Genomic DNA, 25,433 nt, shown 5'->3' with positions numbered 1-25,433 from the left:
GAGCAGGTAGAAAAGGGAATGGGGAAAAAAAAGAAAAGAAAAGGGAATGGGAGGTAAACAAGGTAATACATGTGAACAACCCTTTTTAAAAGAGAATGATAATGATGTCCTTTGAAGAGATCATTTAATAATTACCAAGATGTGGAGATTCTGCCTGACATAATACTCTTTTTCCTACAAGTATTGAATTTACCTTGATTCACTATAGAAGAAAATGCACAAGAATAATAACCGGATTCCATTAAGAAACCACCATCAGCATTCAATACCATTACCTGATTCCACATCGAGGGAGTATTTATCAATAGCCAAGTTCATGGTCTGGTAGGCCGTGGTACAGAAGTCTTCCAGAATCATGTATACAGCATTGTTGACATTAGGAGGGACAGACTTGGCAAACTTCATTCGGCTGTTCACCACAATACTGCCATTTCTAAAGTTCAGGATTTCTAAATTCTGGAACCCTGTGAGATTTGACTGGAGGTAGGGAACCAGCTACAATACATGAAAAGTAGTCAGTTTGTTTACAAGGTTTTGCTATTTTGTTCAAAACATACCAACCCCCACCCAAAAAACAAGAATGAGCCCCTCCCCCACTTTTTGACATTATATTCTATTTCAATTCTATATTCAGTATTTCAATTATTTAAACTGTTCATCAATAAAAGTATAAATTGCCAATCACTTGAGAGTCAAGAGATTTTCACAGCAATATTTAAGAATCCATGAAACTCATAGACAGTTTTAGATAACAGAGAGTTTATTCTCTCTGTTTCACCAAAGAATCACAACAGCCAAGGCGTGACTGGGTGGCTTAGTTGGTTAAGCATCCAACTTTGGCTCAGGTCATGATCTTGCAGTTCTCAAGTTCAAGCCCCATATCAGGCTCTCTGCTGTCTGCACAGAGCCTGCTTCAGATCCCCTGTTCCCTTCTCTCTTTCTGCCTCTGCCCTGCTTGTGCTCTCTTACTACCCCCCCCCAAAATAAAAATAACACATTTAACAAAAACCAAGGTTCACAACAGTGAAGGTATTATTAGTACCTACAGAAAACTGGTCTCATAATAAAATGTGAAAAGAAATTGTAAACTTGTTTCAGTTCCATGATTCATGGAATACAATCTTCAGTATCTAAGTTATTATATAATCTTCAGGCTATATTTGTGTTTCCCATTTCTTGTATCTATCTGTTGTATTGTTTTTCTACCAACCGTAGACTATGATGCTATTTAAAAATCAATGTGCACAACAGACCAGACTTTCACTGGCTCAGATTTTATGTTTGGGAGAAAGAGGGTTAGTACATACACGATTATTCACTAATACCCATGTTGCATTTCTTGTGCTTACCAGTTCCAAAAATCTTTGCTCCAGTGCTCTATACTCCAAAGAGTTTTTATTAAATAGGTCTTCCGAAAACATCATGTTTGTCACTCGGAGGCTGAAGAAAACCACCAAAGCTCCTGCAGTCTGGGTATGACTCAAGTCACCTCCTTCTGTGGGTTGCACCACAATAGCCCTCTCTGTGGACTGAACATTTGTAGACATTTCCACATAACTACCAACCTTGCCATTTTCCTCAGGGATTACCTCAGGCTGATAGTAATCTGTGCCTATCCGGTCCAGTTCTAATGAAATATCCTGTACACCCATAATTACTTCATCCTCTAGCAGGGTGGAGCTTGTGGTTGGAGACAATTTGGTAGACTGTGTCATGGAAGATTTCAGCCAGAGCTTGTCAGTACTCTGCAGTGTAGTTGCCAATATGTCTCTGGACAATTTCCCCAGGGAAGAAGTTCTTGCCCAAACTACATCTGATTCTGGCAATATGGTCCCCAAAGGTTGCATATCTGGCTTCATTATTGAAACCTTGCTGTCAAACCATTCACGGTCGGATGACTCTATAGTTTGTTCCATATCCTTCTTTAGAAATGGTAGCTCTGGTTTACCAGTAGAAGCAGAGATTGCTATAGCTGTCAATAGAAGAGGTGCTTTGGTAACTGAGTAATCATCAATGTCAGGTGCCTCTGATATTTGCTTGGAGAGAATTAGAGATGCAGATTCAGTTGTGGTCTCTGCAAAGATGGGCACAGTAGGTCCACCAATGAGCTCTTCCTCTGCAAAGTGTGTGGATCTATCATAATATCCATATTTTAAATGCTCAGTACTTTGCCCTGTGGAATCTTTGTCATCTATACCTAATTTCTCATCTATACCTTCAGTTGGCATAAGTGATTCCTGATCTTCAAGCCATGACTTAGACAGTGGTTCAGAACTCTTCTCTAATGAAGTCTCACTCCATGGCCAAGTAATCAGATCCACCTTTTGCCCAGATCCTGAACCTAAACCACTCTCAAATATAAACTCTTTTTCTATGGATGTGTCTGGCATCAAAGTGCTCACTTCTAATTGGCCTTTGACTTTGGAGGCCAAAGAGTCCAAGCCAAAAGGTATCATTGTTTCTTTAGCAAGATCCAAAGTGACAGAGGAGGCCAGATATGGTGAGGATGTCAAAGACACTTCAGAGTCTTCCACAGATGATATCGTTTCCTTTGGCACTGGATGAGTGAATGGACTTGAAGGCAATGAATGAACAGAAAGAATATCTTCTGGCCCTTCAAATTTGATTAATCCTAAAAATAAAGTTTTCCATTAATTAATCTACAGAATTGCCAAAATGTATTCCTAGTTCTCCTAATAAAGCAAGCTATTTGTTTTCTCATTAAGTTAGGATGTACAGTGCTGATTTTTACTTTGATATATAAGCAAGCAAGAGGATCTCATGATTTTGTGATGTGGTACAATCACTCATGAATATACCCCCTTCCCTGAAGATAACAAGATCTCAGCTATTGAAATAATTCATCTTTAAAGATTTTAGTTTTTTACTCCATGAAAATAAAGAACCATATTGACAACAAAGACTTAATCTAGTGGAAACTAGACAGAAAATCCAGGAAATTTTGTCTTTGAATTCTGATTTCCTTATTATGTTTATTGCCCATCATCCTCCAGATTTACCCAATGTTTAAAATCCTGGACTCATTATTTATATCTTTAACTTCCTCTTTCACAAATATACTCCATCCATAAGTCATATTGATTTTTCCTTTCTGCCACAACTAAATCATCTACTTGATTTTCATTTCCTAATCTCTGCTATAGCTACCCTGGTTTACGTTCTCCCTTAGCTTGCATTCTCCCTAATGCAAGCTAAATTCTCTATATTGGGCCCCCGCAATTAATACTAGTACAAGATACTAGAATAATTTTCTTTGATGTTGTTTATCACTATAACATTTAACATCCAAGTTAATAAAGTAGTTCTTTAATAGTAATTTAATTCAATTATGTATTCTTTAATAGGATGTTCAAAACATCTATTAACTGATCCCCCACCCCCACCCCACCAAGTTCATTTCTTGTTATTTACCTATTTGGAATCTCCATTCCAACCAATTCAATCTGATTGTTTCCTCTCTCACACAGCTTTTCCAAGATATTTCCTCCTAATAGATGTTACCATGCTTCTCTATTAGCCTTAGTGGCATTCTTTCTTCAAAACCTTTGTCATCTGATATAATAAAGTCAAAAAGTATGAAAAGTGATTAGAATCACTTACCATCTTCTAATATGTGAGATCCAGAAGTTCCTTCCTTAGAAACCACAGGCAAGCCAGTCTGAAGCACTGCTGGGGTGACAGAATGAAGAGTCAAGCTGCTAACCTCTAAAACCTCTGGGGAAGAACTGAGGCCCACCTTCGCGGGAAAGGCTAATTCGGGTGTAGACACTAAATCACCCAAAGGGCTTTCTGACCAGAGTTCCCTGCCATTGGTTGAGGGAGGACCAGAGGTGAAATCAAGTGGTGAAATACTGCTGGTGGTGGATTCATCTGCTGAGGGCCATTCAGCTTGAAGGGTATTATCCTGGGGGGAAAAAAAGGCTAAATCATATCATAGATAAAAGAAACACACAAAAATGATTTCAAATATCACCTATGTGTAACATTCCCAGATTTTCTAGGGACACATAGACAATGTAATATTGGTGGGGAGGGGGTGGGGACATGGGTTCTCCAATCAAACTGATCTCTAATCAAACCCCTATTCAACCACACACTATTTGAAAACTCTAGGGAAAAACCACGTACCTCTTGAAACTCATCATAAATTGGGGAGAGATGAGATACCATATTTAAAAGATTCCAAAGTGAATTTGTGAGAAAAAATATTTCTCTTACTTTAGATGGTCCCTTAGTCTGTCTTATTAGCTTAAATACTCTATATATAAAATTACTATTCTCTGTAATTTGATGTCAAAAACCTAAGCACATTGCCTACAGCAGGAAAGAACAATTAGAAATATTATTCATTCTGAAATGTATTTAACTACTTAAGGTTTTTTGTTTTGATATGAAATGTCACCACATCAAAATGTGGTCTTGCTACCTTGAAAGAATATCAACATCTACGAAACGGTACCTCACTTAAAAAATACAATTTTCTCTTTCTAGTGACTTTTTACTAATGTAGTAATATAGTATTAATAACTTCCGGGATATGGGGCGCCTGGGTGGCGCAGTCGGTTAAGCGTCCGACTTCAGCCAGGTCACGATCTCGCGGTCCGTGAGTTTGAGCCCCGCGTCGGGCTCTGGGCTGATGGCTCAGAGCCTGGAGCCTGTTTCCGATTCTGTGTCTCCCTCTCTCTCTGCCCCTCCCCCGTTCATGCTCTGTCTCTCTCTGTCCCAAAAATAAATAAACGTTGAAAAAAAAATTTTTTTTTAATAAAAAAAAAAATAACTTCCGGGATAGAAAAGTAGACAGAAACACAATCCTTGAATATGCTAATTATTTAATCATATAAAGATAAGTCTATGCATAAAAGTTTAGATGTGATGCTAATGGGTAAAATGACCATGGCATTTCATGGGAGTTTATATAATTCAATCTATGCTTACTTCTAAAAAACAAAAAATAAGAAGTGCTATATGTATAGAAGAAATTCATGAAATATTTCCTGGGCAAAAACTGAAAAAGGAAAATAGAAAAAAACAATCATTCTCTACCCTAAATAACATTAAAATCACATGAAACCATTTTAAAAACACCAGGGCACCTGGGTGACTCAGTTGGTTAAATGTCTGACTTGATTTCAACTCAGGTTATGATCTCACAGTTCCTGAGATTAATCCCACATGGGGCTCTGGGCTAACAGTGCAGAGCCTGCTTGGGTTCTCTCTCTCTCTCTCTCTCTCTCTCTCTCTCTCTCTCTCTCTCTCTCCCTCCCTCCCTCCCTCCCTCTCTCACTCTCTCTCTCTCAATTAAAAAACAAAAAACAAAAAAATGCACCAATGTCCAGGCCTCACACCCTAGAGATACCAACTTAATTGGTTGAGGATAGGACCTAGACATGGTACTTTTAAGAGCTCCCCAATAGAAGATACAGGCTGACCATATTCTGGCTACAGTATTACAGGCTGAATTTCTAAAATACTTCTTTCACTGTTGAATTGTTATATTTCTCGTGAGATAGATCCCTTAAGAAACCTCCTGGTGTTGGGTTCAAGATGTCAGCATCAGAAGATACTGAACATACCTTCACCTATATACACAACAAATATATAGCTACATATGGAAAATTTTCCTCTGAAAAAGTCCTGAAAACTAGGTGGACAGCATCTCCACAACAAAAGATAAAAGGGCCACACTGAGTTGGATAGGAGAGGCAGAGATATGCTTTCACCAAAACCCACCCAAAGACTTGCAATCCACAATCAGAATGAAATCTCACCAACATGGAACTTTTCCCTGAGGAGCAAGGAGTTTGTGCTCCATATCAGACACCTCAACCCTTCAGTCCTGCACCCCTGAGACCAGCCCTCCAAACATAAAACCAACAGGGACCGTGTCCAGAACTATAGGGAATGGAGAACCTGCCCTTAAAGGACTCACTCACAGACTTACTTGCCCCAGAACCCAAAGCAAAAGCAGCAATATCTGTTTGCTTGTTTGTTTGTTTGTTTGTTTCAAAGAGAGTTTTTCATCTCTTTTTAACTGAAGTAGAGTTGATACACAATGTTATATCCGTTTTAGGTGTACAACATAGTGATTCTACAACTCTATACATTATGCTATGTTCACCACAAGTATAGCTACCATCTATCACCACAGAATGCTATTATAATATCATTGACTATAATCCCTATGCTGTACCTTTCATCCCCATGACTCATTCACTCCATAACTGGAAACCTGTACCTCCTACTTCCCTTCTCTCTGATAACCACCCATAACCCCACCACCCTCTCCTCTGATAATCATCAGCTTGTTCTCTGTGTTTATGGATCTATTTCTGCTTTTTTTGTTTATTTGTTCATTTGCATGTGTATGTGTATGTGTTTGTTTTGTTTTTTTTTAGATTCCACATAAAGTGAAATTATATGGTTATTTGCTTTTCTCTGTCTGACTTACTTCACTTAGCATACTACCCACTAGATCCATCCATGTTGTTGAAAATGGCGAGATCTCATTCATGGCAGAATAATATTCCATTGCATGTGTATATATATATATACATATATATATATATATATATATATATATATATATGTATACACACACACCACATCTTCTTTATTCATTTCTTTATTCATCTATCAATGGCCTACTTAGGTTGCTTCCATATCTTAAACATAGGAGTACATGTATCTTTTTTAATTAGTGTTTTCATTTTCTTTGAGTAAATAACCAGTAGTGGAATTACTAGATCTTATGGTATTAAAAGAAGTTTGAAAAGCACCTAAACAGGGGCGCCTGGGTGGCGCAGTCGGTTAAGCGTCCGACTTCAGCCAGGTCACGATCTCGCGGTCCGCGAGTTCGAGCCCCGCGTCAGGCTCTGGGCTGATGGCTCAGAGCCTGGAGCCTGTTTCCAATTCTGTGTCTCCCTCTCTCTCTGCCCCTCCCCCGTTCATGCTCTGTCTCTCTCTGTCCCAAAAATAAATAAACGTTAAAAAAAAAAAAAAAGAAAGAAAAGCACCTAAACCATATGTAAAGGAGACACACTAATCTTAAAGTAACTGCCAAAAAGAAGGGACCTGTTAGAGCTTTCTCTAAGGACAGAAGCACTGTAGGTGCCATTTTTGCAATCTTACTCCACCTTACTAACGCCAGTGCTGGTGAGTGCCATTTTGGCAACCTCCCTCCACACTGCCAGCACATGTGGGGCTCCCATCCCATACCACAGGAACATCACAGCCAGGCAGGCAAACACCACCCCACACCCCGTGCCACAGCTGAGCCATAGCCAGCCAGGCAAGTGCTACATCTTCCCCCATGCCCCCAATACAGCCACTGAGGAGAGCACCATGACCCGACCCCTGCCAAAAATATGTCACCGACAGCCTGGGAAAGAACCCTACCCACCCACTCCCCACACTACAGCCCAGCACATGCACACAGAGGGGATATCCATGGAGCACCTGGCTCTGGTGGCCAGAGGGGACTGTGCTTCTGGCCCCCCATGGATAAAATCACTACTTAAGACCACTCCTACAAGACTCAGGGAGGTAGCTGTTTCATCTAATACATAGAAAACAAACACAAAGAATCAGACAAAATGAGGGGACAGAGGAATATGTTCCAAGTGAAAGAACAAGAGAAAACATCAGAAAAAGACCTTAATGAAATAGGGATAAGTAATCTACTTAATAAAGAACTCAAAATAATGTTCATAAAGGTGCTTACCAAACTTGGAAGTATAAGGGATGTGCACAGCAAGCACTTCAACAAAGAGAAAATATAAGAAAGTACCAAACATAAATCACAGAACTGAAGGATACAATAACTGCACTAAAAAGTACATTAGAGGGTTTCAACAGCAGACTGGAAGAAGCAGAAGAACACAGATCAACAAGCTAGAAAACAAAGCAATGAAACTCACCCAGACAGAGCAGCAGAAAGAAAAAATAATTTTAACAAGTGACAATGCCTTAAGGGGCTTATGGGACAACATCAAATGGAATAATATACACATTATAGAGGTCTCAGAAAGAGAAGAGAGAGAAAAAGAGGCAGAAAACTTATCTAAATAAATAATGGCTGAAAAATTCCCTAATCTGGGAAGGAAACAGACATCCAAGTCCAGGAAGCACAGAGAGTTCCAAAAAAGATGAATCCAAAGCAATCTATACCAAGACACACTATAATTAAAATGTCAAAAGGTAAAGACAAAAGAGATACTCCCTAAATGCAGCACAAGGAAAAAAAAAAAAACTTATGTGCAAGGCAAATCCCATAAGGCTGTCAGCAGATTTTTCATCAGCAACACTGCAAGCCAGAAAGTAGTGGCATGAAATTTTCAAAGTACTGAAAGGAAAGAATACCCAACTACAGTGAGATTATCATTCAGAAATAGGTAAAGAGAGAGTTTTTCAGATAAGCAAAAGCTAAGGCAGTTCATCACCACTAAACAGGCCTTACAAGAAATATTAAACAGACTTCTTTCAGTTGAAAAGCAATGGAACTGATTAATGACAAGAAAACATGCAAAAGTAAAAGTCTCATAGGAAAAGTTAAACATATTATAAAAGTAATGGGTTAATCAATTATAAAGCTAGCATAAAGGTCAAAAGACAAATATAGTAAAATTAACTAAAACTGCAATAATCAGTTAAGGGACATATGACATAAAAAGATGTAAAATATGACATCAAAAACATAAAACAGGGGCGCCTGGGTGGCTCAGTTGGTTAAGCATCTGACTCTCAATTTCAGCTCAGGTCATAATCTCATGGTTGTGAGATCAAGCCTGAGTCAGTCTCAGATTCTCTCTCTCCCTTTCTCTTTTCCTTCCCTAGTCAGGTTTGCTCTTATTCAAAATAAATAAATAAACATTAAAAAAAAACATGGGGGGAGGTTAAAAATGTAGAGTGTTGAAATGTATTCAAATTTAAGTTGCTATCAAATTAAAATGGACTGTTATATATATATAAGATATGTGAATCTCATGGTAATCACAAAGAAAAAACTTGTAGTAAATACACAAAAGAAAATTAGAAAGGAATCTAAATGCAATAATAAGGAAGGTTATCAAACCACAAGTGAAGAGAGAAAAAGAAGAAAGGGACAGAATAAACTACAAAAAAAGGCAGAAAACAAGTTAACAAAGTAGCAATAAGTAGATACCTATCAATAATTACATATAAATGGACTAGATCTTCTAATCAAAAGACAAAGAGTGGCTGAATGGATTAATACACATGGCTCATCTATATGCTGCCTACAAAAGATTCATTTCAGAAGTAAGGACATGCAACGGCTGAAACTGAAGGGATAGAAAAAGATATCCCATGCAAATGAAAACAAAAAGAAAGCTGGTACAGGTATACTCATCACTCATAATGATAAAGGGGTCAATCCAACCAGGATTATTATAAATGTTATTTATAACATTTATAAATACATATGCACCGAACATAGGAGGACCAAAATACATAAAGCAAATATTAACATGCCTAAAGGGAAAAATTGACAGAAATACAAAAATAGGTAGAGACTTTAATACCTCACTTACCAATGGATAGATCACCCAGACATAAAATCAACAGTGAAACACTGGATTTAAATGACACATTACACCATATAGACTTAAAATATATACATATGGAATATTCCATCCAAAAGCAGCAGAATACACATTCTTCTCATGCACCTGGAATGTTTTCCAGGACAGATCACATGTTGGGCCATGAAACAACTCAATAAATTCAAGAAGATTGAAATCATATAAAACATCTTTTCTGACCACAATGGTGTGAAAATAGATATCAATTACAGAAAGAAAATGGTAAAAAACAAAGAGATTAAACAACATGCTTCTGAATAGCCAAAGGATCATCAAAGAAATAAAAGAAATAAAAGGAGAAATGAAAAAATACCTACAGACAAATGAAAACAAAAATACATTACACAAAAATCTCTGAGGTGCAGCAAAAGTGGTTGTAAGAGACAAGTTCATAGCAAGAGATCTACTTCAAAAAGCAAGAAAAACCTCAAATAAACAAATTTCCTTTATACCTAAAGGAAACAGAAAAAGAAAAACAACAACAAAAGTCAGTAGAAGGAAGGAAATAAAAATCAGAGTGGAAATTAATGAAATGAAGACTAAAAAGACAAAAAAAAAGATCAATGAAACAAGAACTGTTTCTTCAAAAAGATAAACAAAAGTGAAAAACCTTTAGCTAGATTCACCAAGGAAAAAAATAGAGAACTCAAATACATAAAACCAGAAATAAAAGAGAAGTTACAAATGATACCACAGAAATATGAAGGATCCTAAGAAACTACTATGGACAGTTGTATGCCAACAATTAGACAACCTACAAGATATGGAGACATTCTAACAACATAGAACCTACCAAGATTAAATCGAGAAGAAACAGAGAATATGAATAAACCAATTACTAGTTAGGAGATTGAATAAAAAACTTCCCAACAAAAATCCAGGACCAGATTGTCTCACTGATAAATTCTACTAAACATGCAAAACAAAAAAAAAGATTTGATACCTATCCTTTTCAAGTTCTTCCAAAAATCTGAAAAGGAAGGAATGCTTCCACACTCATTTAATGAGATTAGCATTACCATGATACCAAAACCAGACAAGGTCACTACAAAAAAAAGAAAATCACAGGTCAATATTCCTAATGAATATAGATGCAAAATCTTCAAAAAATATTAGCAAACCAAATTCAACAATACATTAAAAAGATCATATACCGGGGCGCCTGGGTGGCGCAGTCGGTTAAGCGTCCGACTTCAGCCAGGTCACGATCTCACGGTCCGTGAGTTCGAGCCCCGCGTCGGGCTCTGGGCTGATGGCTCAGAGCCTGGAGCCTGTTTCCGATTCTGTGTCTCCCTCTCTCTCTGCCCCTCCCCCGTTCATGCTCTGTCTCTCTCTGTCCCAAAAATAAATAAACGTTGAAAAAAAAAATTTAAAAAAAAAAAAAAAAAAAAAAAAAAAGATCATATACCATAATCAAGTAGGCTTTATTACAGAGATGCAAGAATGGTTCAACATCTGTAAATCAATCAATGTGATACAACACATTAACAAAATGAAAGATAAAAATTATGTGATCATCTCAATAGATGCAGGAAAAGCTTTTGACAAAATTCAGCATTCATTTATGATAAAAAATCTCAACAAAATGGGTATAGATGGCACACACCTCAACATAATAAAAGCCATATATTAAAACCCCATAGCTAATGTCATACTCAACAATGAATAGCTTAAAGCACTTCCTATAAGATAAGGAACAAGACAAGGATGCCCACTCTTGCCACTTTTATTCAACATTGCATTGAAAATACAACTTGGCAAGAAAAAGAAATAAAGGACAACCAAAATGGAAATTAAAAAAGTAAATTGTCACCATTTGCAGATGGACATGATACTACATATAAAAACCCCAAAAGAATCCACACAAAAAAATGTTAGAGCTAATAAATGAGCTCAGTAAAGTTGCAGGATACAAAATTAATATACAAAAATCTGTTGCATTTTTATACACTAATAAACTATCAGAAAAAATCATGAAAATAATCTTAAAATAAAGAAAATAATCATTTACAATTGTACCAAAAGAATAACATACCCAGGAATAAATTTACTGAAGGAGGTGAAAGACCTGTACACTGAAAACTATAAGACATTGATGAAGAGACTAAAGACACAATAAATGGAAAGACATTCCATGCTCCTAGATTGGAAGAATTAATATTAAAATGTCCAAATGACCCAAAGTAATCTACACAGATTCAAGGTAATCCATATCAAAATTTCAATGGTATTTTTCACAAAACTAGAAAAACCAATTCTAAAATTTGTACGGAACCACAAAAGACCCCCAAATAGGCAAAGTAATCTTGAGAAAGAACAAAGTCAGAGGTATCACACTCTCTGAGTTCACTATACTACGAAGCTATAATAATCAAAACAGTATAGTATTGGCATAAAAACAGACACATACATCAATGGAAAAGAAGAGAGAGCCCAGAAATAAACTCATGCACATATGGTCAATGATTTATGATACAGGAAGCAAGAATATACAATGAGGAAAGTACTGTTTCTTCGATAAATGGTGCTGGGAAAATGGGACAGCTACACACACACACACACACACACACACACACACACACACATACACACAAAATGAAACTGGACCACTAATACCGTATATAGAAATTAACTCAAAATGATTAAAGACTTAAATGTAAGACCTGAAACCATAAAAGTCCTAGAAGAAAACATAGGCAGTAAGCTCCTTGACATTGATCTTAGCAATAAGTTTTGGATCTGGCTCCAAAGGCAGGGGCAACAAAAATAAATAAATGAGATTATATCAAACTGAAAAGCTTCCGTACAGTGAAGAAACCATCAACAAAATGAAAAGGCAATCTACTGAATGGGAAAAGATGTTTGCAAATCATATATTCAATAATGGGTTAATATCCAAAATATATACATATTCATACAATTCAGTAACAAAATTTACAATTTGATTTTAAAAATGGACAGAGATCACTCTTTCCCATCTTGCAAGATGGCAGGTGAAAAAGCTGAGAAGCCAGATACTAAGTAGAAGAAATGTGAAGCCAAGAAGGCTGATGCTGGTGGCAGGTTAAGAAGGGTAATCTCAATGCTAAAACTCCAAAGAAGGGGAAGCCCCTCTGAAGGTGAAACCCTGTCCTCATCAGAGCAAGTGGCAGATATTCCTGATTAGCTATGTACTCCAGAAAGGCCATGTATAAGAGGAAGTATTTAGCAGCTAAATCCAGGTTGAAAAGAAAAAGAAGGAGAAGTTTCTTGCTATTGTCACAAAACCAGTTGGTGGTGACAAGAATTGTGGTACCTGAGTGGTTAAACTTCACAAAATGCCTAGGGATTACCCTACTGAAGATATGCCTCAAAAGCTATTGAGCCACAGCAAAACAAAACAAAACAAAACAAAACAAAACAAAACAAAACAAAACCTTTCAGTCAGCATGTGAGAAAACTATGAGCTACCATCACTCCTGGGACCATTTGTTCATCCTTACTGGGTACCACAGAGGCAAGAGGGTGATTTTCCAGAAGCAACTGAGCAGTGGCTTAGTACTTGTGACTGGACTTCTGGCCCTCAATCAAGGTCCTCTGTGTAGAACACATCAGAAATTTGTCATTGCCACCTCCACAAAAATTCATATCAGCAGTGTGCAAATCCTAAAACATCTCACTGATGCTTACTTCAAGAAAAAAAAAAGGTGTGTAAACCCAGACACCGGGAAGGTGAGATCTTAAACATGGAGAAAGAGAAGTATGAGATGACAGAACAACACAAGGTTGATCAGAAAGCTGTAGACTCACAAATTCTGCCAAAAATCAAAGCTGTTCCTCAGCTTCAGGGCTACCTCTGCTCTGTGTTTTCTCTCACAAACAGAGTTTGTCCTCACAAATTGGTGTTTTAAATTTCTTACAAAGAACCTAATTAAATAACTGATCCATTTTTCTAATGGACAGAGATCTAAATAGACATTTTTTCAAAGAAGACAGACAAATGGCCAACAAACACATGAAAACATGCTCAATATTACTATCAAGGAACTGCAAATCAAAACCACAATGAGATATCACCTCACACCTGTAAGAATGGCTAAAATAAAAAGGACAAAAAACAACAAGTGTTTGCGAGGATGTAGAGAAAAGGGAACATGTGCATATTGGTGGGAATGTAAACTGGTACAGCCATCGTGGAAAATAGTATAGAGTTTCCTCAAGAAATTAAAACTAGACCTACCACATGATCTAGCATTCTACTTCTGGGTATCTAACCAAAGAAAACAAAAACACTAACTCAAAAAGATATATGCACCCCTAAGTTTACTTCAGCATTATTTACAAAAGCCAAGATATGGAAACAACCTACAAGCCAAGATATGTCCATCAATCAATGAATGGATAAAGATGTGGATACAATGGAATACTACTCAGTCATAAAAAAGAATGAGGTCTTGCCATTTGTGACAACATGGATGGACCTTGAGGCTATCATGCTAAGTGAAATGAGTCAGACAGAGAAAGACAAATAATGCATGATTTCACTTATAAATAGAATCTAAAACACAAAATAGCAAACAACCAAAACCCAGACTCATAGATACAGAAAACAGAACAGTGATTGCCATGGGAAAGGGGGTTGGAGGAGGAAGACAAAATGGGTAAAGGGCATCAAGAAGTACAAACTTCTAGTTATAAAATAAATAAGTTATGGGGATGTAAAGTACAGCAAGGGGAATATAGTCAATAATATTGTATTAATTTTGTATGATGACAGATAGTAACTAGAACTACTGTGGTAATAAAATCACAATGCATACAAACGTCTAATCACTATACTGTACACATGAAACTAATATAAAATTTCATGTCAATTATACTTCAATTTAAAAAATTCCCATACACATAAACCCATCTAAAGACTAGAATTCATGGAATAGCTATGAATAAAATGAAGCCCATGAAAAATAAAAAAATAAAAAACTATAAGAAAAATCGGCCCCCCTTCCTCCAGAGATTCCTAAACAGTGGTGGTGAATATTCACTGACATACACTGTCAAGCCTAATACGCTTTTTAAACAAAAGCATACGTTAATGTGGTTAATTATAGCTCAGTCTATGACCATGAAATAAAACAGAACTTACTGGCCTAAGGAGGGATTCAACCCAATGTTATGACCTAATTAGTCTTTTATGTTCTGCCTACACTTCCTCTTGTCCATCCATCAAAGGTCTATGTGAGAAGCTTTAGGATAACACATTCTTCCAATCACAAGGGAGGGAACATGATGCAAGAAATCACTGGGCACATCCCGACTTATCCCTTCTCCTAGTGACAAATGCACCAAATAGATAATAACAGAAGGTCATTGGGTATATGTACATATCCCCTCAGTTTCACCTACTATTTCTAAACTAACTATTCTTAACTATTTCTACCAAGTAAACTTATTTTCTTTTGTGGAACTCAGTGAAACAATCACTTCCTGTCTGTCCGTGCTGTTTTAACCAGGTCCTATTTTAAGTGGGCCATCATGCTGCTTATTCTTTATTGCCACCACCCCAGATTCTTCTCTTCCCTGCTTTCTTCCCTGGGAAGCTGACTCCTGATAACTTTATCATCCCTGCTTTTTTACCAACTCTCTTCTGTTTGAGTTTGTTCAATGGGATGCACAAGCAGACAATCAAAGGATAAGAAAAGTGAGAGGTTTGGCTAATTCTTCCCTGCTCCCTCCAATAATGTGTCTCTTACAATAGCTGTATCCCTCTACAACTACAGCTTAAGCTATCACTGGGATCTGGTAACAGTTTTTCTCCCCTTGGCCTAAATCCAATAGATGGTAATGGCTTCTAACTACTAGTCTCTGCATACCTCAACATTCCTTTTTTTACTCCCTTAAGCCTATATATAACTCTATCTTGGTGATTCTATTACTACTGAGACCCTTTTTCAAAAATAATAAATAATAATAATAATAAAGAACCATAAAAAAGAGTCATAATAAAGAACAAAACAAATTCTGAACTGAAGAATACAATGAATGAAGTGAAAAATACAAAAGCATCAACAGCAGAATGTATCAAACAGAAGAAAGAATCTGTGAAGTAGAATACAAATCTTTGAAATTATTCAGTCAGAAAAGAAGAAAAAAAAAGAATAGAAAAAAGTGAAGAAAACCTACGTAACAGAAACAATGAGAAACATAAATAATGAGATACCATCAAAGGAGCAATCTGAATTACTGCAGTCCCAGGAGAACAGAGACAAGGGGCCAGAAAGTTTTCTTAATGAAATAATGGCTGAGAATTTCCCAAATCTGTGGAGATTTTGACCACCCAAGTTCATAACCTTCATAGAACCTCCAGCAAATTCAACTTGAAAAGACCTTCTCCAAGACACATTATAATAAAACCATCAAAAATCTAAGACAAAGAGAGACTCTTGAAGCAACAAGAGAAAGAAGCTTCTGACCTACATAGGAGTCCTCATTATGCTATCAGTGGATTTCTCAGCAGAAAATTTAAACCCAATACAAACTGGGATGGTATATTCAAAGTGCTGACAGAAGTAAACGGCCAACCAAGAATACTTTACCCAGCAAAGCTGCCTTCAGAAGTGAAGGAGAGATAAGGACATCCCTAGATATACAAAAGTTGAGGGAATTCATTACTACTAAACTTGCTTTACAACAAATGCTGAAACTGAAATAAAAGGATGCCAATTAGTAACATGAAAACATATGAAAATATACAACATACTGGTAAAGTAGTATACAATAAAATACTATAATGTGGGTAATATTGTGTGTTAACCACTGAACTATAGTAAAAAAGTTAAAAGACAAAAGTATTAAAAATAACTATAGCCATAATAATTTGTTAATGAATACAATATAAAAAGAATTAAATTGTAACATCAAAAACCAAAAGTAGAGGGGAGTAAAAGGGTAGAGTTTTTGCATGCCATGAAAGTTAAGTTACTAACATAAAAATAGACTTCTATATCTCTAAGATGTTCTATGTAAGCCTTATGGTCACCATAAAGCAAAAACCTACAGTAGATACACAAAAGAAAAACAAGAGAGAATCACAGCTTACCACTATGGAAAACAATGAATTCACAGAGGAAGACACCAAGACAGAAACAAAGAAAGAAGGGAATTACAAAAGGGCCAGAAAACACTAACAAGGTAGAAATAAGTACTTACTCATCAAGTTACTCTGAATGTAAATGGACTAAATTCCCCATTCAAATGGCGAAAAGTGGCTAAATGTATAAGAAACAAGACCCAACTCTACTCTGACCACAACAGACTCACTTCAGTTAAATATACATAAAGGCTCAAAGTGAAGGGATAAGAAAAGATATTCCATACAAATAGAAAACCAAAGAAAGCAGGCATAGCTATACTTATATCAGACAAAATAGACTTTAAATCAAAAACTGTAACAAGAGACCAATAAGGTCATTATGTAATAATAAAGATGTTAATTCATCAAGAGGATATAACAATTATAGATATAATGGCACCCAACATTGAAGCACTGGTATATATAAAGCAAATATTAACAGATCTGAAGGGAGAGGTATATAACAATATTATAATAGGGGATTTCCTCACTTATTATCAGGGAAATACAAATCAAAAACACAATGAGATACCATCTCACACCTGTCAGAATGGCTAAAATTAACAACATAGGAAACAACAGGTGTTGATGAGGATGCAGAGAAAGGGGACCTGTTGGTGGGAATGCAAACTGGTGCAGCCACTCTAGAGAACAGTATGGAGCTTCCTGAAGGAACTAAAAATAGAACTACCCTATGATCCAGCATTGCACCATTAGGTATGTACCCAAAGGATACAAACATGCTGGCTCAAAGGGGCACATGCACCCAATGTTTATAGCAGCATTATCAACAATAGCCAAACTATGGAGAGAGCCCAAATGTCCACCCTAGAATTTATTATGCTAAGGGAAGTAAGTCAATAAGAGAAAGACAAACACCATATGATTTCACTAATATGTGGAATTTAAGAAACAAAACAGATGAATATATGGGTGGCGTGAGAAGAGGACAGAGGGAGACAAACCACAAGAGACTCTTAATGACAGAGAACAAACTGAGAATTGATGGAGGGAGTTGGGTGGGAGATGGGCTAGATGGGTGATGGGTATTAAGGAGGGCACTTGTGATGAGCACTGGGTGTTGTATGTAAATGATGAATCACTGAATTCTACTCTTAAAACCAATTTTGCACTGTATGTCAACTAAAATATAAATTAAAAAATAATAGGGGACAGCAAAATCCCCATTTTTAATACTGGCTAGATAATCCAGAGGAAAAAAATCAATAAAAAATGATGTACTTGAACTATACTTTAGACCAAATGGACCTAACAAACATATATAGGACCAGATGGTTTCACTGGTAATTCTACCAAACACTTAAAGAAAAATTAATGCCAGCCCTTCTCAAATCCTTCCCAAAAATGAAACAGGAGTGAACACTCCCAAACATATTTTACAAGGCCAGCAATACCCTGATACCAAAACCATACAAAGATACTACAAAAAAAATATATCCCTGATGAATATGATGCAAAAATTGCCAACAAAATATTAGCAAACTGAATTCAAGAGCAAATTAGAAGAATCATATACCATCCTATCAAGTGTAGTCTAACCTTGCCTATTAAAGAAACTGAGGTTCATAGAAGTGAAATGCCCACAATCACAGAAAATAGAGGAAAGATTCAGAATTATACTCCTGAGTTTCCAGAGTTCTCAGTCCCCATACTTTCCCCACTATTCCAGACTGTTCACTGAGAGATACATACAAATGTCTACCACATTGGTAGGAATATAAACTGGCATAGCTATTATGGACAATAATACAGAGGTTCCTAAAAAATTAAAAATACAACTACTGGGGCGCCTGGGTGGCTCAGACACTAAAGCATCCAACTCGGCTCAGGTCATGATCTCGTGGTTCACAAGTTCGAGCCCCGCATCAGGCTCTGTACTGATAGCTCAGAGCCTGGAGCCTGCTTTGGATTCTGCATCTCCCTCTCTCTCTGCAACCCCCCCCCTCACACTCTGTCTTTCTTTCTCAAAAATAAATAAACATTAAAAAATTTTAAAAGTAAAAAAAGTGAAACGGCTTAAGCCCTTTATCCCATACTGAAAAAATTGAGTTTTATCAGACAGTTCCTGTGACCAGACACACATTAGGAAAGCAGATCAACCCTCAATGAAAAAGAAATCCCTAAACAATATAGACAATTTCAGTATATACAAATAAAATGCCTTTCCATTCCATAAAAATTAAAAGTAAAAAATACATAACATCTTTGATGAAAGTCAAGTCTCAAGTAGACCACATAAAAAGTGAAAGGAAACAATTTGACTTTTTAAATAAGGATGACCATCTAATCTACTCCAAATAAGCACCCCCTAAAAAATGGCTTTGCAATAAAACTTTGTCATACATTGTGAAAGGTATGACATATACATGCCAGTAATAGCACTTCATTTATTTTCATAGGAATAGATGTTCCCATAGTAACAAATTCAAGAATTCTTCTTTTAGTTCAATGTAGTATATTAACTTATACTGGCCAGTTTCACTTCTGGGTATGCCAAATGAAAAGCTTGCTAGTGCTATAGAAAGCATACTGTGCAACATGTGATTTTCCAAGTCAGGATGCCAAAAGGTGTCAAATTCAGTATCCCAACATCCTACCTCTAAAATAATTTCTAAAAATCAAATCTGTAAAAAAAAAAATATTTTAAATCTCATTTCTATGAAAGAACAAAATCTTGTTAACAGTTGCCCAAAAAAAAGAGGGAGGAAAACCAATAACCACACACTTCTAATTAATCATCCTTTTTTTCATGCCTTATTATCATCTATTAACATTCCACTGTCTCCTCAAATTGTTACTTAAGATCTAGGAAGATGGCGGCGTAGGAGGACGCTGGGCTCACCGCGCGTCCTGCTGATCACTTAGATTCCACCTACACCTGCCTAAATAACCCAGAAAACCGCCAGAGGATTAGCAGAACAGAGTCACCGGACCCAAGTGCAGACGAGAGGCCCACGGAAGAGGGTAGGAAGGGCGGCGAGGTGGTGCGCGCTCCACGGACTGGCGGGAGGGAGCCGGGGCGGAGGGGCGGCTCGCCGGCCAAGCAGAGCCCCCGAGTCCAGCTTGCAAAAGCGGAGGGGCCTGACGGACTGTGTTCCGACAGCAAGCGCGACTTAGCGTCTGGGAGGTCATAAGTTAACAGCTCTGCTCGGAAAGCGGGAAGGCTGGAGGACAAAGGGAGGGTGAGCTGCGGAGCCCCTGGACGACAGAGGTCAGTTTGGCGGGGAACAAAGGCGCTCGCCAGCGCCATCTCCCCCGCCCATCCCACAGCCAAAATCCCAAAGGGAACCGGCTCCGGCCAGGGAAATTGCTCGCTCCGCGCGAACACCCAACTCTGTGCTTCTGCGGAGCCAAACCTCCGGCAGCGATCTGACTCCCTCCGGCTGCCACAGGGCCCCTCCTGAAGTGGATCACCTAAGGAGAAGCGAGCTAAGCCTGCCCCCCCTGCCGCCGTGCACCTTGCCTTCCCACCCCAGCTAATACGCCAGATCCCCAGCATCACAAGCCTGGCAGTGTGCAAGTAGCCCAGACGGGCCACACCACCCCACAGTGAATCCCGCCCCTAGGAGAGGGGAAGAGAAGGCACACACCAGTCTGACTGTGGCCCCAGCGGTGGGCTGGGGGCAGACATCAGGTCGGACTGCGGCCCCGCCCACCAACTCCAGTTATACACCACAGCACAGGGGAAGTGCCCTGCAGGCCCTCAACACACCAGGGACTATCCAAAATGACCAAGCGGAAGAATTCCCCTCAGAAGAATCTCCAGGAAATAACAACAGCTAATGAGCTGATCAAAAAGGATTTAAATAATATAACAGAAAGTGAATTTAGAATAATAGTCATAAAATTAATCGCTGGGCTGGAAAACAGCATACAGGACAGCAGAGAATCTCTTGCTACAGACATCAGGGAACTAAGGAACAGTCACGAGGAGCTGAAAAACGCTTTAAAGGAAATGGAAAACAAAATGCAAACCACCACAGCTCGGATGGAAGAGGCAGAGGAGAGAATAGGTGAACTAGAAGATAAAGTTATGGAAAAAGAGGAAGCTGAGAAAAAGAGAGATAAAAAAATCCAGGAGTATGAGGGGAAAATTAGAGAACTAAGTGATACACTAAAAAGAAATAATATACGCATAATTGGGATCCCAGAGGAGGAAGAGAGAGGGAAAGGTGCTGAAGGGGTACTTGAAGAAATCATAGCTGAGAACTTCCCTGAACTGGGGAAGGAAAAAGGCATTGAAATCCAAGAGGCACAGAGAACTCCCTTCAGACGTAACTTGAATCGATCTTCTGCACGACATATCATAGTGAAACTGGCAAAATACAAAGATAAAGAGAAAATTCTGAAAGCAGCAAGGGGTAAACGTGCCCTCACATATAAAGGGAGACCTATAAGACTCGTGACTGATCTCTCTTTTGAAACTTGGCAGGCCAGAAAGAATTGGCACGAGATTTTCAGGGTGCTAGACAGCAAAAATATGCAGCCAAGAATCCTTTATCCAGCAAGTCTGTCATTTAGAATAGAAGGAGAGATAAAGGTCTTCCCAAACAAACAAAAACTGAAGGAATTTGTCACCACTAAACCAGCCCTACAAGAGATCCTAAGGGGGACCCTGTGAGACAAAGTACCAGAGACATCACTACAAGCATAAAACATACAGACATCACAATGACTCTAAACCCGTATCTTTCTATAATAACACTGAATGTAAATGGATTAAATGCGCCATCCAAAAGACATAGGGTATCAGAATGGATAAAAAAACAAGACCCATCTATTTGCTGTCTACAAGAGACTCATTTTAGACCTGAGGACACCTTTAGATTCAGAGTGAGGGGATGGAGAACTATTTATCATGCTACTGGAAGCCAGAAGAAAGCTGGAGTAGCCATACTTATATCAGACAAACTAGACTTTAAATTAAAGGCTGTAACAAGAGATGAAGAAGGACATTATATAATAGTTACAGGGTCTATCCATCAGGAAGAGCTAACAATTATAAATGTCTATGCGCCGAATACCGGAGCCCCCAAATATATAAAACAATTACTCATAAACAGAAGCAAACTTATTGATAAGAATGTGGTAATTGCTGGGGACTTTAACACCCCACTTACAGAAATGGATAGATCATCTAGACACACGGTCAATAAAGAAACAAGGGCCCTGAATGAGACACTGGATCAGATGGACTTGACAGATCTATTTAGAACTCTGCATCCCAAAGCAACACAATATACTTTCTTCTCGAGTGCACATGGAACATTCTCCAAGATAGATCATATACTGGGTCACAAAACAGCCCTTCATAAGTTTACAAGAATTGAAATTATACCATGCATACTTTCAGACCACAATGCTATGAAGCTTGAAATCAACCACAGGAAAAAGTCTGGAAAGCCTCCAAAAGCATGGAGGTTAAAGAACACCCTACTAACGAATGAGTGGGTCAACCAGGCAATTAGAGAAGAAATCAAAAAATATATGGAAACAAACGAAAATGAAAATACAACAATCCAAACGCTTTGGGACGCAGCGAAGGCAGTCCTGAGAGGAAAATACATTGCAATCCAGGCCTATCTCAAGAAACAAGAAAAATCCCAAATACAAAATCTAACAGCACACCTAAAGGAAATAGAAGCAGAACAGCAAAGGCAGCCTAAACCCAGCAGAAGAAGAGAAATAATAAAGATCAGAGCAGAAATAAACAATATAGAATCTAAAAAAACTGTAGAGCAGATCAACGAAACCAAGAGTTGGTTTTTTGAAAAAATAAACAAAATTGACAAACCTCTAGCCAGGCTTCTCAAAAAGAAAAGGGAGATGACCCAAATAGATAAACTCATGAATGAAAATGGAATTATTACAACCAATCCCTCAGAGATACAAACAATTATCAGGGAATACTATGAAAAATTATATGCCAACAAATTGGACAACCTGGAAGAAATGGACAAATTCCTGAACACCCACACTCTTCCAAAACTCAATCAGGAGGAAATAGAAAGCTTGAACAGACCCATAACCAGCGAAGAAATTGAATCGGTTATCAAAAATCTCCCAACAAATAAGAGTCCAGGACCAGATGGCTTCCCAGGGGAGTTCTACCAGACGTTTAAAGCAGAGATAATACCTATCCTTCTCAAGCTATTCCAAGAAATAGAAAGGGAAGGAAAACTTCCAGACTCATTCTATGAAGCCAGTATTACTTTGATTCCTAAACCAGACAGAGACCCAGTAAAAAAAGAGAACTACAGGCCAATATCCCTGATGAATATGGATGCCAAAATTCTCAATAAGATACTAGCAAATCGAATTCAACAACATATAAAAAGCATTGTTCACCATGATCAAGTGGGATTCATTCCTGGGATGCAGGGCTGGTTCAACATTCGCAAATCAATCAACGTGATACATCACATTAACAAAAAAAAAGAGAAGAACCATATGATCCTGTCAATCGATGCAGAAAAGGCCTTTGACAAAATCCAGCACCCTTTCTTAATAAAAACCCTGGAGAAAGTCGGGATAGAAGGAACATACTTAAAGATCATAAAAGCCATTTATGAAAAGCCCACAGCTAACATCATCCTCAACGGGGAAAAACTGAGAGCTTTTTCCCTGAGATCAGGAACACGACAGGGATGCCCACTCTCACCGTTGTTGTTTAACATAGTGCTGGAAGTGCTAGCATCAGCAATCAGACAACAAAAGGAAATCAAAGGCATCAAAATTGGCAAAGATGAAGTCAAGCTTTCGCTTTTTGCAGATGACATGATATTATACATGGAAAATCCGATAGACTCCACCAAAAGTCTGCTAGAACTGATACATGAATTCAGCAAAGTTGCAGGATACAAAATCAATGTACAGAAATCAGTTGCATTCTTATACACTAACAATGAAGCAACAGAAAGACAAATAAAGAAACTGATCCCATTCACAATTGCACCAAGAAGCATAAAATACCTAGGAATAAATCTAACCAAAGATGTAAAGGATCTGTATGCTGAAAACTATAGAAAGCTTATGAAGGTAATTGAAGAAGATTTAAGGAAATGGAAAGACATTCCCTGCTCATGGATTGGAAAAATAAATATTGTCAAAATGTCAATACTACCCAAAGCTATCTACACATTCAATGCAATCCCAATCCAAATTGCACCAGCATTCTTCTCGAAACTAGAACAAGCAATCCTAAAATTCATATGGAACCACAAAAGGCCCCGAATAGCCAAAGGAATTTTGAAGAAGAAGACCAAAGCAGGAGGCATCACAATCCCAGACTTCAGCCTCTACTACAAAGCTGTCATCATCAAGACAGCATGGTATTGGCACAAAAACAGACACATGGACCAATGGAATAGAATAGAAACCCCAGAACTAGACCCACAAACATATGACCAACTCATCTTTGACAAAGCAGGAAAGAACATCCAATGGAAAAAAGACAGTCTCTTTAACAAATGGTGTTGGGAGAACTGGACAGCAACATGCAGAAGGTTGAAACTAGACCACTTTCTCACACCATTTACAAAAATAAACTCAAAATGGATAAAGGACCTAAATGTGAGACAGGAAACCATCAGAACCTTAGAGGAGAAAGCAGGAAAAGACCTCTCTGACCTCAGCCGTAGCAATCTCTTACTCGACACATCCCCAAAGGCAAGGGAATTAAAAGCAAAAGTGAATTACTGGGACCTTATGAAGATAAAAAGCTTCTGCACAGCAAAGGAAACAACCAACAAAACTAAAAGGCAACCAACGGAATGGGAAAAGATATTTGCAAATGACATATCGGACAAAGGGCTAGTATCTAAAATCTATAAAGAGCTCACCAAACTCCACACCCGAAAAACAAATAACCCAGTGAAGAAATGGGCAGAAAACATGAATAGACACTTCTCTAAAGAAGACATCCAGATGGCCAACAGGCACATGAAAAGATGTTCAGCGTCGCTCCTTATCAGGGAAATACAAATCAAAACCACACTCAGGTATCACCTCACGCCAGTCAGAGTGGCCAAAATGAACAAATCAGGGGACTATAGATGCTGGAGAGGATGTGGAGAAACGGGAACCCTCTTGCACTGTTGGTGGGAATGCAAATTGGTGCAGCCGCTCTGGAAAGCAGTGTGGAGGTTCCTCAGAAAATTAAAAATAGACCTACCCTATGACCCAGCAATAGCACTGCTAGGAATCTACCCAAGGGATACAGGAGTACTGATGCATAGGGGCACTTGTACCCCAATGTTCATAGCAGCACTCTCAACAATAGCCAAATTATGGAAAGAGCCTAAATGTCCATCAACTGATGAATGGATAAAGAAATTGTGGTTTATATACACAATGGAATACTACGTGGCAATGAGAAAAAATGAAATATGGCCTTTTGTAGCAACGTGGATGGAACTGGAGAGTGTGATGCTAAGTGAAATAAGCCATACAGAGAAAGACAGATACCATATGGTTTCACTCTTATGTGGATCCTGAGAAACTAACAGGAACCCATGGGGGAGGGGAAGGAAAAAAAAAAAAAGGACGTTAGAGTGGGAGAGAGCCAAAGCATAAGAGACTGTTAAAAACTGAGAACAAACTGAGGGTTGATGGGGGGTGGGAGGGAGGGGCGGGTGGGTGATGGGTATTGAGGAGGGCACCTTTTGGGATGAGCACTGGGT

General features: G+C 38.1%; 1 protein-coding gene and 1 pseudogene across 1 annotated transcript in view; one reads left to right on the top strand and one right to left on the bottom strand.

The window, feature by feature from the left end:
• Positions 1-25,433, bottom strand: part of IMPG2 (interphotoreceptor matrix proteoglycan 2) — an 88,157-nt gene that overhangs the window by 11,574 nt on the left and 51,150 nt on the right. The window contains exons 12-14 of the mRNA XM_047099743.1: positions 3,622-3,925; positions 1,350-2,632; positions 276-495 (exon numbers count right to left, since the gene is read on the bottom strand). Coding sequence (XP_046955699.1) covers positions 276-495; positions 1,350-2,632; positions 3,622-3,925 — 1,807 coding nt within the window. The remainder of the gene's footprint in view (positions 1-275; positions 496-1,349; positions 2,633-3,621; positions 3,926-25,433) is intronic.
• LOC124526646 (60S ribosomal protein L6-like) lies at positions 12,607-13,510 on the top strand (annotated as a pseudogene).

This window comes from Lynx rufus, unplaced genomic scaffold (assembly GCF_022079265.1).
Source record: "Lynx rufus isolate CCGP_SWC_20201006 ecotype Redwood Valley unplaced genomic scaffold, mLynRuf1.p SCAF_5, whole genome shotgun sequence".
NCBI classification, from domain to species: Eukaryota; Metazoa; Chordata; class Mammalia; order Carnivora; family Felidae; genus Lynx; species Lynx rufus.
This window is presented reverse-complemented; position numbering and strand designations above follow the sequence as displayed.